The sequence below is a fragment of the Staurois parvus genome, unplaced genomic scaffold, assembly GCF_062004578.1.
Source record: "Staurois parvus isolate SC_StPar_1 unplaced genomic scaffold, SC_StPar_1.0 ptg000384l, whole genome shotgun sequence".
Classification (NCBI taxonomy): Eukaryota; Metazoa; Chordata; class Amphibia; order Anura; family Ranidae; genus Staurois; species Staurois parvus.
In genome coordinates, this window is record NW_028318180.1 from 101,754 (window position 1) to 117,546 (window position 15,793).

General features: G+C 42.6%; 1 protein-coding gene across 3 annotated transcripts in view; it reads left to right on the forward strand.

Moving 5' to 3' along the window:
• The window catches only part of LOC149455902 (coagulation factor XIII B chain-like), a 194,163-nt gene that overhangs the window by 25,480 nt on the left and 152,890 nt on the right, over positions 1-15,793 (forward strand). For 2 of the 3 annotated variants that reach the window (XM_089685746.1, XM_089685747.1), the window contains exons 2-3: positions 4,662-4,829; positions 13,759-13,809. In XM_089685746.1, coding sequence (XP_089541872.1) covers positions 4,662-4,829; positions 13,759-13,809 — 219 coding nt within the window. Of the gene's footprint in view, positions 1-4,661; positions 4,830-11,120; positions 11,269-13,758; positions 13,810-15,793 lie in introns of those variants that run through there. The other variant, XM_089685748.1, reaches the window with a different exon arrangement.

Sequence of the window (15,793 nt, forward strand, 5' to 3'; positions counted from 1 at the left end):
TGAGGTATTATTTCTTCCACAGAAAGCAAGGTTAAGGCACTACTACACCCAATCCAGGGAACCTTGCCGACTCCACCACCATGCAATAGTCCCACATCATTTCTCCGCCACTGAAGCATGGGAACCTCAGCATCTTCACCATCATACATGCTGCACGCTTCAGTGGAAGAGGAATGAAGTAGGATTATTGCATGGTGGTGGAGACACCAAGGTCCCTGGATTTTCAGTTAAGGGTGCATGTGTCACCTCCACCCTTAACTGAAATCCAGGCACCTTAACATCTCCATATGATCACACTTTGCTGCTCACTAGATCTCATGATGTAAGAAGGACAAAGGTCACCCTGGTTGATGAGGGGGGGGACAGAGAGAGGGGTGTCAGAGAGGGAGGGGGTGAGAGAGAGGGGGGTGTGAGAGAGAGGGAGGGTGGTCAGATAGAGGGGGTGAGGGAGAAAGACAATCTAGTCCTGTACCTGTCTGTAGTGCTTCCTTGTCCCAGTACCTGTCTGTGTTCTGTGGGATAAGGTGTGTGTGTTCTGCTCGGTACAGTACCTTCCATGCCAGCAGGATGTTTATAAAGACCAGCAGCAGGCAGGGTCCGGTCTTGCTCTGGGTGAGGAAAGAAGGTGTGCTCTGTTCCTTCCAGTGGATCTATGTTTTGTGAGATGGAGCAGTCCCTGGCTGCCTGCACCTCCCACCTGTCCTAGTTATCTAGGCCCCTGGTAAGCCTGTCCTCTGGGAGCAGACAGGAGGTTGAAGAAGTAGTCCAGGGGTTCCAGGGAGTGTCCACTCGTCTTGTGGAGATGGTATCGGCAGCTGGCTGCTGTCATCCTGCCTGCACCCCGAGGCTTTCGCTGTCCCACTTCTTGTACCTGCTGCCATCAGACTGGGACTCCCAATGATCAGGCCCTATTGACCCTGGGTTCTCATGCAGTACCCAACTGGTTAGTCCATGCAGTATCCAACTGGGCAGTCTGTCTACATAACAAACAGTGCACAGTCCACATGTGTGAACCTGCTGCTTCTCTGCTAACTGGAAACAAGGACTTTTTATTCAGGAAGAAGACATAGAGTGCAATCAAAGAGGCAGCTACAAACTTATAAAAACTGCCATCTACTGGTTAAAGAATATATCTATACTGAATACTGATATTGATGTACCGTAGCTGTTGCACAAAAATACATGAGCAATGTATAACAAGAACACTAAAGAAAAGCAATAAAAAGTGTAAGAACGCAATCAGGGCAGCTAAAATAGACCATGAGAGACACATAGTGGAGGAGAAATAAATCACCCAAAATGTTTTAAATATATTAACCTTAAAATGTGTAGCGAGGACAGTAAGGATTGTAAGGGTGGTAACTCACCTCAACATCCTTACTTCTACAATCGGTGGTGTCAGCTAAGTATTGATAGTTTAAAAAAAACTGTTTGATGTGCATCTTAGCGAACACAGTATACAGGGATATGGGATATGATTTTTATATGAACACACACACACACACTGAACTGGATGTACTGGTGTCTTTATTCATCCTTACCAACTATGTAACCTTAAACCATAGATGTGTCTGAAAAAAGATATTACAATAATATTAGTGGATTGGAGTGGACTGAAGTTTTGATAGTTTCAATAAACTGTTTGATATGCATCTTGGCGAAGACAGTATACAGGGATGTGGGATTTTATTTTTACATGATCACAGGACAGACTAAAACATTTAATGTGAAAATGGCTTAATGTAGCTTAACATGTAATAAACTGCCTAAATCTCAATCAATTGACTTGAAACTTTGCACAGCCCATGTTCTCAACGTCCCAAACATGTTCTAGAAGTTTCATAGATTTCAGCCTTCCTCAAAGAAAATGGGGGACATTAAGCTTGTTTTTTGGGGAGCTTAATGTAGCTTAACGTACAAAAAAGAGCCTAGATGTTGACCAATTTCCCCCAAACTTCACACATTAGAAGACTCTATCTATGGCAACATATTCTGAAAATTTCAGGTCATTTGGTAAATCACACCAAAAGTTATTCACATTAAGCTATATTTTACAGTGCTAAAACATTTAATGTGAACAGCTTAATGTAAAAAGAGCTTAACGTACCATAATGTGCCTAAATCCCAATCAATTGACTTGAAACTTTGCACAGCCCAAGTTCCCAACTTACCAAACATGTCCTAGAAGTTTCATAGATTTCAGCCTTCCACAAAGAAAATGGGGGACATTAAGCTTGTTTTTTGGGGAGCTTAATGTGGCTTAACGTACAAAAATGAGCTTAGATGTTTACCAATTTCCCCCAAACTTCACACATTAGACTCTATCAATGGCACCATATTCTGAAAATTTCGGGTCATTTGGTAAATCACTCCAAAAGTTATTCACATTAACCACCTGCCGCCCAGCCAGCGCATATAAACGGTGGCAGGGCGGCACTCGTAGGCAAAAGCACGTTTTAAAACGGCTGCCTTCAAAACAGGTAGGGGGCGCGCGCCCGCCCTACCTGTCCCGCGGGTGTCAGCAGCGGGTGTCAGCCGCCAGGTCACAGACGGTTTTTACCGGCCGTTTTCCCGCGATTGACGGTGATCGCTGACACAGAGCAGGGCTGATCGGCGCCATTATTAGTATAAATAAATATTAAAAATTCCAGTATCTTTCCCGCCATTTGTAAACGCTATAACTTTCACGTAAACCAATTAATTTACACGTATTGGGATTTTTTTTTAGCAAACACATGTCGCAGAATGCATTTTGGCAGAAATTTATGACTAAATTTGATTTTTGCATTTTTTTTACTGGACATGTTTTATAGCAAAAAGTCCAAAATATTGTTTTTTTTTCCTCAAAATTGTCAGCCTTTTTTTTTATAGCGCAAAAAATAAAAACCGCACAGGCGATCAAATACCACCGAAAGAAAGCTCAATTTGTGGGGAAAAAAGGATGTAAATTTCATTTATGTACCGTATTGCATGACCGCGCAATTGTCCGTTAAACTAGCACAGCGCTGTATAGCAGAAAAATGGCGTAAATTGCAGTATTTATACCATAGTTTGTAGACGCTATAACTTCCACATAAAGCAATCAATATACACTTATTGGGATTTTTTTTACCAAAAACATGTAGCAGAATACATTTTGGCCTAAATTTATAACCAACTTTGAGTTTACTATATATTTTTTATAGCTGAAAGTAAAAAATATTGTTTTTCTTCAAAATTTGTGGCCTTTTTTTTTGTTTATAGCATGAAAAATAAAAAGCGCACAGGTGATCAAATTACACCGAAAGAAAGCTCTATTTGTGTTAAAAAAAGGACGTAAATTTCGTTTGGGTGCAGCATTGCATGACCACGCAATTATCAGTTGAATTAGTGCAGCGCCGAGTAGCAAAAAGAGGCCTGGTCAGGAAGGGGGGTAAATCCTCTGGAGCTCAAGTGGTTAAGCTATATTTTACAGTGCTAAAACATTTAATGTGAATAGCTTAATGTAAAAAGAGCTCTACATCGCGGGTACTGAATTAAAATTCATGGAGGTCTGGTTGTTAATACTTTCTTTCTGCAGAGGTCCGAATCTCATTTTTCTTCTTTGACATAGGTCTTTAACGTCACAGCCCCTTTTCAATTAATGTCCTCAGTCCACCTTTTCCAGTCACAACCCCCTTTCACATCAGAGCCCCCAACATTACAGCCACGCTTACATCACATCCCCTTGCAATCATAGACCCCTCCCTCACATCATAGTCGCCTTTGCAATCACAACCCCCCACATCACAGCTCACCCCCTCTTGACATCACAGCCCTCCTCCTCACATCACAAACCCTTCATATCACAGCCCCCCTTTCACATTACAGCCACTCATATCACATCACAGCCCGCCCATAATACAGTTCCCCCATCTTACATCACAGCCCACCATATCACAGCTCCACATCTCGCATCAAAGCTCCCCCTTCTCATATCACAAACCTTCATATCACATCACAGCCCCCCATACCACAGCTTCTCCCTCTCACATTATTTCCCCCCTCTCACAAACCTTCATATCACTGCGCCCGCCACCATTCCCATCACAGCCTCTTATATCACGGCTCCCCATTCTCACATAACAGCCCCCTATATCATATCACAGCCCCCATATCACAGATTCTCCCTATCACATCACCGCTCCCTAAGTATTACAATTCCCCTCTCTCACAGCCACTCATATCAGAGCGCACCCCTCACAGCTCCCTCCTCTCACTTCCCAGCCCCCCATATCACAGCTCCCTCTCTGACATCACAGCCCCCCCATAATCTTCCCCTAGCTTAACTCAGTGTTGTGGAGGGCGGGGAGAGTGGCAGGGTAGACTCCCCTTCTGGGTGCGCACACATTAAGCCATTTTCACATTAAATGTTTTAGTCTGTCCCCATGAACACACACACCTACACAGGTTGGACTGGATGGACTGGTGTCTATTCAACCATACCAACTATTTAACCTTAAACCATAGATGTGCCTGATCAAGGATATTACAAATATATTACCGGAGTGTAATAACATGACAAAAGTTAGATTATTTCAAACACTAGTGGCTATCTTTTTTTATATTTTTTTGTGTACATATGCATAATGACTAGTTTATATGTAAATTATTTAATATATATATATAATTCCCCTCCACAGAAATTTCCTGTAAACTCCTACAAAATGTGCACTTGGAAAGTGAAGAATTAACATCATTATATGGTACAGTTGTCTATTTCCAATGCCCAGAAAACAGGACCCTAGTAGGCTCAAGCTTTATTCAGTGCTTTCACTATGGCTGGAGTTCAACCACTCCATTCTGTAGAGGTATGTACATCAAAATAATGCATAGTGTACTGGAAATTCTTAGATTGTAAGCTCCAAGGAGCAGGGCCCTCCTAACTCTCTTGTATTGAACTGTATTGTTGCTGTATTGTCTCCCGTTATATTGTAAAGCGCTGAGCAAACTGTTGGCGCTATATAAATCCTGTATTATAATAATAATAATAATAAAATAATAATGGAAATAAAAACTGTCCTAAACCTGTCAAATTCAAACTGTGATGAAAACTGCACAACCAGAATAACCTTCAGTGAAAACTGCATGAAACAATATGCAGTTCTTGAATTCGTTGTAAGCTTAGATCTAACTTTCAGTCCTCCATATCAACCCTTTATTTAATTATATAGTTAAGATAAAGTTCAACTGATACAGAAAAAAGCTTGAGAACCATAAACTCAGAGTGACTGGAAAACATTTATAAAGCATGGTCCCGTTGGCTCCAAAAGGGGAAAAAAAACGTTCCTGATCCTAGGCAATCCCATACTTCCTGGATCAACAATCTACAGTGTTATTACTTTTAAATACTGTGTGATCGACATACTGATTTTGCCAGTAGTCTACACTAAGATAAAAGTCGGACTTTAGGCATTCCCTGCAATAGAAATGTAAGCTTTGGTGAGATACTCCAACGGTTAGTTACTTCTAAGAGCCCATCCACACTGCTTGCACATTAAACTGGAGCGATTACTCTATTATTGACTAACCCATAGAATTTCATGTAGATTGTATGATCTATGCATGTTTTAACTCCCAAGTTCACAACTTTACATTTATTAAAATTAAACCTAATTTTCCAAGTAGATGTCCAGTTTGAAGGTGCACCCACAACTTGTAGGTTCGAGACATCTTGTAGGGATTGTATACCACAACTGTACATAAATTGTATAATTTGCACAAAAATGGTGCTGTTAATGCCAAACTGTATGTACATAATTTATAAACAGGTTAAAAAGTAATGGTCCCAACACTAAACCTTAAGGTACATTTCTGATAACTTTAGGTCATTCAGAGTATGAACCATTAACCTCTGCTTATAAGCCTATTGGCTATCCATTTACAAATTAAATTTTCTAAGGCTATAGACCTTAATAGTAAAGTCACACAGTGTATACTAGCACATTTCAACAGACTTACCTGTAAAGTGGATCCCTCCAGTTGTGTGCAGTCACCTTAAACAGGGCTTCCATCTTCACCAGATCTTGCTGCAGGGTTCATGTGGTCTGGCCATTTAAATGGGTGGGCCACAATGATGTCACTCCGGTGCGTGTGCATGGGAGTTATGATCATGGCACAGCAGTCTGAATGGATGAAACACTTAAGTGCGCCATCCATTCAGAGTGTAGTGTGCATGCAGCTGTGATGTCACCGGCCTTTACAATTATGAATTTCTCCTAAATGGTGCATGTTTAGGAGATAGTCACTGTACCTACAGGTAAGCCTTATTATAGACTTACCTGAAGGTACAAGTGGAAAGCAGGCTTTACTACCGCTTTCACGGCTTGTTCACACTAGCAGCAATGGCTGTGTTGCCCAACACATTCCCAAGCAAGAACACGGTAATTTGGCTTGTGACCTATGGGTTAAGTTCAGTACCTTTTTGTGTGCACTGAAAATAAATAGGACATTACAGGATTGCATTTTCCTGCACTGTATTGCATTTCAATGTTCTATGATGCATTGCAATGTACTGCTGATCATGTTCTGTGCATTGCAGGGCAGTGCAAGTTAACCACATCCACGTTATGCATGCACTTATGTGTGGTATGGTGTGAATGAGCCCTAACTGCAGTGAACTGTCAAATACTCTAACAAAGTCCAGGTACACTATATCCACAGCCAGCCCTATGCCTTAATTTTTGCTTACTCCCTCAAAAAAAAAGATTTGTTTGACAACTTTGGGCATTTATCAATCTATTCTGGCTATTGCTTATGGTATTGTTTTCTAGCAGAAACTCTTGTATGTGGTCTTTTATCAAATCCTAAAATAAATAAGGTAAACTTACAGACCTGTTGTTACTAAGAAAAGCCCCTGATCCTTTTTTAAAAATATAGGTACCACATTAGTCATCTGTTGCCTATATTTAAAATGGATTTTCAAATCTACTGGTACCAAGCCAGTCATTAAAGAGTCTTTAAACGTTAGAAACAATGGAGTTCACCCACTAAATTCAAATAGACTGTGTGCTTTGCAAGTGTATCTGCACTCTGCAAGGGCATTTGCTCTAGAGCTTAGTAAATGAGGTGAAGCTTCACTTTGCAAAGTCTACCCAATCACATGCAAGGAAAAATAAACAGAATGTTTGCTTGCATATGATTGGATGATGGAAGTCAGCATAGCTTCCCCTCATTTACTAAGCTCTGGAGCATATGTCCTGTACAACTGCACTTGCAAAGTGCACAGTCTATTTGCCTTTAGTAAATCATCCCCGAGGGCTTTGAGTTAATTTTATTAGGAAACATATGGATGTAAGTCATCTGGTCCAGGTGCTTTATTCACCTTTTATTTTGCCTAACAGTTTCTGGACCATGACAATTTCAAACCATTTCACTTAAGGTTTGGTCCCAACACAACCCCGGCTGTTTGTTGGGCAGGAACTGATCTTCATGTATAGTAGCTGTATTATTACCACTATTCTACATGACAGCTTCCCAAATGTCAGTGGATGGAATGGACGTTGGTGAGTGCAGGAACTGCCGAATTCTTAATGATCAGTGACATCACCAGCCACATTTACTTACATGACTGGAAATCTCCAGCCAGGTATACCACTGACTGGGGATAGTTTACAAAAAAATGACATGGGAGTTTCCCCCATAATTCATCCCAGGCCCTTCAGGAAATTTAAAAGGATGCCCATGAAAAAAAAAAGAAAAAATGGTGTGAGGCAGGGTCTTCTAAAAAAAAAAAATCCACGCAGACACTTATCTGAGTGTGCAGCCTGGCAGACCAAGAAAGGGAGGACATGAACGTGCACCCCCCCTGGCAAAGCACCTTGTCCCTATGTTGAGAAGGGCAAGGGCCTCTTCCCCATGCTCCAATGTTGAGGGCATGTGGCCTAGTATGGTTCAGGAGTGGGGCACACACTTGTAATCCTCCTTTTCAGGCCTGCCAGACTTTATGCTCACATATAGGGTCTGGTGTGGATTCCTGCGGTGCCACCTTTTGTGAGTAGGATTCCCCCTGTAAAATGAATACCAGACCTGAAGGGTATAGTTTATATTTTCCCAGGGGGAAGAGACAGAACAGCAGCCTATAAGACACTGAACAGCACAATTAACCCCTCTGCTTCTCTGCCTACAGGGGAGTCAACTAAATTTACCTAGCAGCCTACCAGCCTAGGAGAATGCTAGATTTACTTAAACAATCTCAGTTTGAAACTCAGTAAAACTTAAAAAAAAAAAACAAAACACAATCTCAGGTGTAACAATCCTTCCCTCTCCATTCCCATCCTATAGTGTATTTCACAAGCCATATACACATTATGGCTAAATATTATGTTACTGTACATAACATGTAGAGCAGATATCTGGCAGAGGAAACGCACCACTCTGATTTGTCTCCCCCTTCCCCTGTCCCATATCTCACAGCAGACATTCTGGATGATAAGTTACACAGCTTTTTGCAAAGTCTGACCCATACTATCTCAGTGGCAGTGGGGAAAATAGCCCAGGAGCTTAGAGGGGAGATATCATTGGTGGAAGAACGTACAGACCACCTAGAAACCAAGTTTGATGATCTGGTGCAGTATGTACATGTATTAGAGGAAGATAACTACATTTTAAAACAGATGTCCCAGTTGCAGTCCCTACAGGAAGATTTGGAAAATAGGGAGCGGAGACAGAATCTCTGAATACGCGGTGTCCCAGAGTTTGTAGGGGAAGCCGACCTACAAGATTATTTGTGAGGTCTGTTCATTGCATTGGCCCCGGCGGTTCTGGACATAGATTGGCAAATGGACAGGGCCCATCGCTCTCTTGCTCCGAAGCCACCACTGGGCGCGAGACCCAGAGACATTATTGTCTGGTTTCATTACTACGATAGCAAGGAGTCTTTGCTGAATTCCACACGTAACACTGACTCAGTTGATTTTACAGGGGAAAAAATTCAAATCTATAGTGATCTGTCCCTTATCACATTGTCTAAAAGACGTACACTTCATCCACTTACTCTCCACCTACAGAAGCATCGTATTATATACAGATGGGGCTTTCCATTCAGATTATTAGTAACCAAAGATGGTACTCAGCACACAATCAGAGATCTTCAAGAAGGAGAGGCATTCCTGCGTAATCTAGGTCTACCTCCTCTCCCGGATGAAGCCTTAGCACTAAATCTACCCAAACCAAGAGCAGCCAATACTCCTAACAAGATGTGGATACCGGAAAGATCCAAAAACAAGACACGCCTAACGATTCCTCAAAGGTCTCCTGCACCCCGTTTATCTTCTGTCACCTGATGACGTCATGCAAAATGTAGCTGAAGTCACTTAAGACTTAATGTTTATTGATCTTTTTTGCCCGACAATTCGGATATCCCCTTATGGATAAATCTGACACCCCATCAGGATCTTTTCAGATAATGTCCTGGTAATTGCCGTTTATTTTGGAAGAGAGAAATTAAGTCTCTGCCTGACCTTCACCCTCCCTATGTCGTCCCCAAACATCTACTGCTGTAGATGCCTGATGAAGCCACGTGACCGGTGGCATAATGCGTAGGGGAGGGGCTTTGACGTCACGACGCTCAATGGTGACGTCAAAGCTGGTACTCCACTGGTTTTCACCACTGCCAAAACTCAAGAGGATATATTTCTTGCACAAAGTGGTTTATATACAGTTATGTGAGTGCATTACCTTTTGCCAATAAAATGTTTTTTAAGGATAAAACACTATGATCTGATTATTCCTTTATATAAACCACTGTGGAAGGAGAGCCTATTGATCAAGAGAAGGGGATCCCATTCAACAGGATACCATCCCATCCACATTTGGCTCAATTAAAGGGACACAAGCGTTATATGACCTCACTTAACGGTTTGGTCATATTTTTGAGGTGAGAGCACAACTGGTGGGGGTGCACGCAGTTTTAAGTTATTTCACACAAGAGGTGAATTAAGCACTGAATTTATTTCAAGTGAACACGTATTTCTGAAGAAGTGTATATGTACTTTTTTGATATGTATATGGACATTGTTTTTTACAACGGATGTTTATAGTGGTTATTTATTCTAATTGTCAATAAGAGCACGTATGTGTGTATATATGATATGGTAATAGCATTAATAAGTATACTGCAGCACATCAGGGAGGAGAAGCAGCTGCTGAGAAACTACAAGCTGCAGCATGACCACAAAAGAACAAGTTGAGGGAAAGCTCTGTCTCAAAAAAATTATAAAAAATTTCATAAGGGTACAGTGTTGCATGAATGAGTAATTGTCACTCAGTGTTACAGCACTGAAAGCTGAAAATTGGCCTGGACTTGCAGTGGTTAAAGCGGTAGTAAACTCATGAATTGAAACCGTACACAGGACAGTAGGTTAAGTGATAACAATGCACATTGCTAGATTATCTGCAGAAAAAAACTTTTATGAGAAGTGTTTTTTCCTTAAGGGCTCATTCACACTTGGCTGTTTTACCAACGCTTGCCAAATGCCCCTATAGCATTTGGCAAGCGTTGGTCTGGTGTTTGCAGAGCTTTTTTTAACGCTCGGCAAACGTTCCGCAAATGCCGCATGCGCGGTTTAGCGGAGGTTCCTAGTCATTTGCCGAGCGTTAAAAACGCCCGACAAACTCCTATATTAAAGTTTGAATGGTGGCCGGGCCGGGCGTTTGCAGAGCAGCACCATAGACTAGAATAGGAAGATTCAACGCCTCCTGACTCGAACAGAGGCGTCCATTTTGCCGCAACGCAAACCCTCCCGTTAGAACAGCACCATGTACTGCAATGTGCAGAATTGGCAGAGGCGTTTGGGAAGCGGCAAAAATGCTTCCCAAATGCCTCTCTGCCGCCTGCACACAATGCTAGTGTGAACATAGCCTTACTGTCATCTTGGCATTTCTCAGCTGAATGCTGCGCCATCTTGGGACCCCTGTTCCGCATCCAGCTTCTGCCCCCTCTCTGAGGACAGCCGTAATCATGCGCAGTATGCTCTCTCTCAGCCAGTGATGCTTTCTCTCTCTCCTCTCGGCTTGTTCTGTGGTCAGAGCCGATGTTTACACCCCCTTGTTACGTAGCAAGTCACATGGGGTGTTGATGTGCTCTCGCAGGATTGTGATAGAATGCCGCTGACAGCAGAGGACATAGGCAAGGCATTGTCTGGAAAGGACAGATAGCACAGAGATCATGCCGTGAATCATGACTATGATGCAAATGTGCCGGTGATGTCATTAGATTGAAGATCATGCAATTTTTAAAGAATGGCACAGGTAAGACAGATAGCAAAGACAACACCTATTAAATTATTTATTAACTATTTCAAGGGATAAAAGTAGAAATCTTGAGTTTACTACCACTTTAAATATACAGTATCAAATCTCTGCTAAACATTAAAAAAAACCTCTCAATCTACAAAGTGTTGCTGCAAAGCATTAAATTGTGTTCCTGCATCTACCATAAGATAAATACTAGTGATGCGCTATATTTAATCATAAATGCCATGTTAAAAAGCAAAATTGTGCTATATGTAATGAACATAATAGCAATATCTTATCCTAATAAAGGCATAATAACTCAATTAAATGTGTCCAATATACAAAATAGTTATTTAAATCAAACAGTCCAATGTGTAAGTGAGAGGGTTCCACCACCACTAAGATACTGCAAATTAAATGCACAGTTCATAAACTTCAAACGGTGTCCTAATAATTAATACAGGATGTTCCATGTTCACCAATGTGATCCCTCTTCAGTGTGAACCACCATTAGTCACTCTCCGTACTCACCTTAACTCTTGGACCTTATAAAAGTGACCATGCACTTTCCCCTGTAAGGGGTCACTAATGGTCACTCCAAATCTCAAAATCCTTCCTCCGGATTTTTCTCCTAGGATCCCAATATATATCAAATAAGCCAAGCAAACTCTCCACCAACAAATATCACTCAAATGGAATAGAAACCACACATAGTGTTTTACCATTTAAAAACCATTAAACATTTATCAAACCTCTTAAAATACACTCACCATGTTAGTGCACTAATTAACAGTAGTACACCACCTAAAAAAATGAATAATTACTGTATATATGCAGGTACATGTCCCATACAGGGACAATCTCCACAAAATACAAAGTACAGTAGTGCTTTTTTGTGCAAATAGTCCGCAAACATATCAAACAATTTTTCAATCAATGTACTTATTACCACTTTCTCTGTTGAACTTCATATATTAGGCAAAGTCAAATAACACTTGACCCCTTCAGGGGATAATTCACCATTATGAATTTCTTAGGGGATTGATTGTCCAGGTATCATGCTCAGAACAAAAGCATACAAATCCCATAGCGCTTTCCATATTATAGTAAACCGCCAGTTAAAACCTTACATTTATCAGTGCACTAGGACTCATGCACTGAGATACTGTACATTGCTGCATATGTCAGTGTCAATGCCACTCTGTGTGGGTGCTGCTGCTGCCAAGAATCTCAAGTGTGCATCCTTCTTCTTTATGTGATGTGTATGAGGATAACTTTTGTAGTGTATCAGAAAAAATCTGTCTAAGACAGAATATTAAAATGTCCATTTATTTGAATAATTAATTGAATGCAAGTGCCTCCCTTCATTTATTTCAAGGACTGGTATTTGACCCCAAATTCGTCAAGCTCTGAATTGTTCTGCTTGAGGACATTTTTTAGATGTGTATGGGTGCCATTAAGAATGAATGACAGCCTTGTGTGTTTTTAAACAGCAGCATGTTTTGACCGCGGGTGTTTGTGGCTGTGGGAATCACTGCGATTCCAGAACCCACAATCACCCACAATGCTGTGAATTAGACCTGTCATTTCACACAGCTGTTTACATGCAGCCACCAGATTCCCGCAGCAAGAATCAGCAGATTCTTGCCACTGTAATGATGGAGGCATGCAATTAGCAATGGCTACTCAGCCAATTTAAATTAATGACAGGTTGACAGCGGATGCCACTGTTTACATGTAGCCACACACAGAGCAATTACCTGTGGTTTGGAACAGATGTCTGAGCCTGGATTCTGGTGACTACATCCAAACTCGGACATCTTTCCTTAACCACAGGTATCTGCTCTGTGTGCGGCTACATACAAACAGAAGTGGCCGCTGTCAACCTGTCAATAGTTTAATTAGGCTGAGTTGCCGCTGCCATTCACATGCCCTGGTCATTCCAGCTGCAAGAATCTGCTGATTCTTGCTGCTAGGATCTAGTGGCTGCGTGTAAATGACCATGTAAAAGAGGTCTAACTTTACATGAAAAATATGGGGCAGCACAGTGGCTAAATGGTAAGCACTTCCGCCTGGCAGTACTAGTGCCGTTGGTTCAAATCTCAACCACAGCATTTCCTGCCTGTAGTTTGCATGTTCTCCTGTGCCTGAATGGGTTTCCTCCCACCCTCCATAGACATGCTGGCAGATTAATTGGGTCCTGTCTAAATTGTCCCTAGTATGTGTATGTATGCATGTGAGTTGGGGACCTTAGACTATAAAGTCATTGAGGGTTAGGACTGATGTGAATGTACAATATATGTAAAGCATTGCATAAATTAGGATAGAAAACTCTTGAATAAATAATCATGATTTTATGACATATAAGTGATGTATAACATATGATAACAGATGCATTTTATTTGCATGCACAATGCTAAATATTATTTCCCACTTGTTTGTAGTCCTTTTTGTATCTTTCCTTTTAGCTGTTGAATTCCGCTGATAATCTAATTTGTTTTGTAGATGAAACAAATGAAGAATCTTTACCTTCCCTAGATTCGACCAGGCCAAAAGGTATATTTTCAGTTATCTAAACAGCATGCAAATGTCTAAAAAATGTGCCCAGTTTACCTGACAATGAATGTACTGAAGTCAGTTATTGTATGTGGGATTTTTTACTGAATACTAAAACACATTTTACTTGCATGTAACACAGTCACATTGACTATTTTAATTCTCATGCTGCTAGCATTGGTAAATAGGAACAGGAAGACTGACAAATCATGGTGCCCCTGGGCACTAAGAGTGGGGTCTGTGTCCCCGCCTACACTCAAGCTACACCCACACAATCTCCCACCTACATATTGCAGCTCAGCTGCATAGAAGGGGCATTTAAACATTTACCTAACCACACGTAGCATTAAACCCCGACCACTTCAATCCTGGCAGAATGACCACACTAAACATGTTAAACGGCGCAGTCGCACGCTGGAGCGATTATGGCGCAAAACCAGATCCCCTCTAGCGTTCTCCCTCTACAAATCTGCCTTCCTCACCTACTCCTCCTCCCTCCACGCCGCCAAACAAGCCTACTTCGTAACCCTCATCAACACCCTCTCCACTTGTCCCCGCTGGCTCTTCTCCACTTTCAACTCCCTACTCTCCCCCCCACCACCCCCACCCAGTACCTCACTCACAGCCCACGAGATTGCCAATCACTTCCAAAATAAGATCGACGCAATCCGTAAGGATATCGCCAATGCTCAACCTACCTCCCCACCTAGCCTCCCTCCCACTATAACCCCATCAACTCTCCCCTCCTCTGACCTCGCAACCGCCCAACCCCCCACCACACCTAACGTCCCGCACACTATAACCTCCCCAACACTCCGCTCCTTCAGCCTTGCTACCACTGAGGAGGTTACTAAGGTCTTCTCAGAAGCCCACCTCACCACTTGCCCCCTTGACCCTGTCCCCACACAACTCCTCCGGTCACCCTCCTCCTCCATCCTACGCTCCCTCACCCACATCTTCAATCTCTCCCTCTCCACTGGCGCATTCCCCTCCCCCCTAAAGCACGCGCACATCACCCCCATACTCAAAAAACCGTCCCTGGACCCCACCAACCTGAACAACTTTAGACCCATCTCCATGCTGCCATTTACTTTCAAGTTCCTTGAGCGCTTAGTTTACAATCGCCTAAGCGCCCACCTCACTGACAACAACCTCCTCGATCCACTACAGTCTGGTTTCCGTCCCCTACACTCCACCGAAACCGCCCTACTCAAAATCACTAATGATCTGCTAACCGCCAAAGCTAATGGCCACTATTCAGTGCTCCTACTCCTTGACCTCTCTGCGGCCTTCGACCACCCCCTCCTCAAAAAAAAACTACACTCCCTCGGCCTCAGAGATTCTGCTCTCTCCTGGCTCTCCTACTATCTATCCCAACGCTCCTTCAGCGTTACCTATAACGCTACCACCTCCCCCTCCCTCCCCCTCTCTGTTGGGGTCCCCCAAGGCTCAGTCCTCGGGCCCCTTCTCTTCTCCATCTACACCTCCTCCCTTGACAAACTGATACACTCCCACGGCTTCAACTATCACCTCTATGCTGATGACATGCCCTCCACCCCTCAACTCACCCCTTCAGTCTCCGCCCGTATCACCCACCTACTGAACGACATATCAGACTGGATGTCGCTCCATTTTCTCAAAGTGAACCTTTCCAAAACCGAGCTCCTGATTTTCCCCCCAGCCCGTGCCCCCCCCACCACCACCTTCTCCATCATGACCAACAACGCCACCATCAGTCCCACCCCACAAGCCAAAGTCCTAGGTGTCTCTCTAGACTCAAATCTGTCCTTCCAACCCGATGTCCAATCGTTGGCAAACTCATGCAGGCTCCACCTCCTCAACATCTCTAAAATACGTTTGTTCCTAACCCCAGACACTACTAAACTACTCGTTCACTCCCTTATTATCTCACGTCTGGACTACTGCAACTCCCTTCTCACCGGCCTACCTCATCGCAGACTATCCTTTATTCAGTCTATCCTGA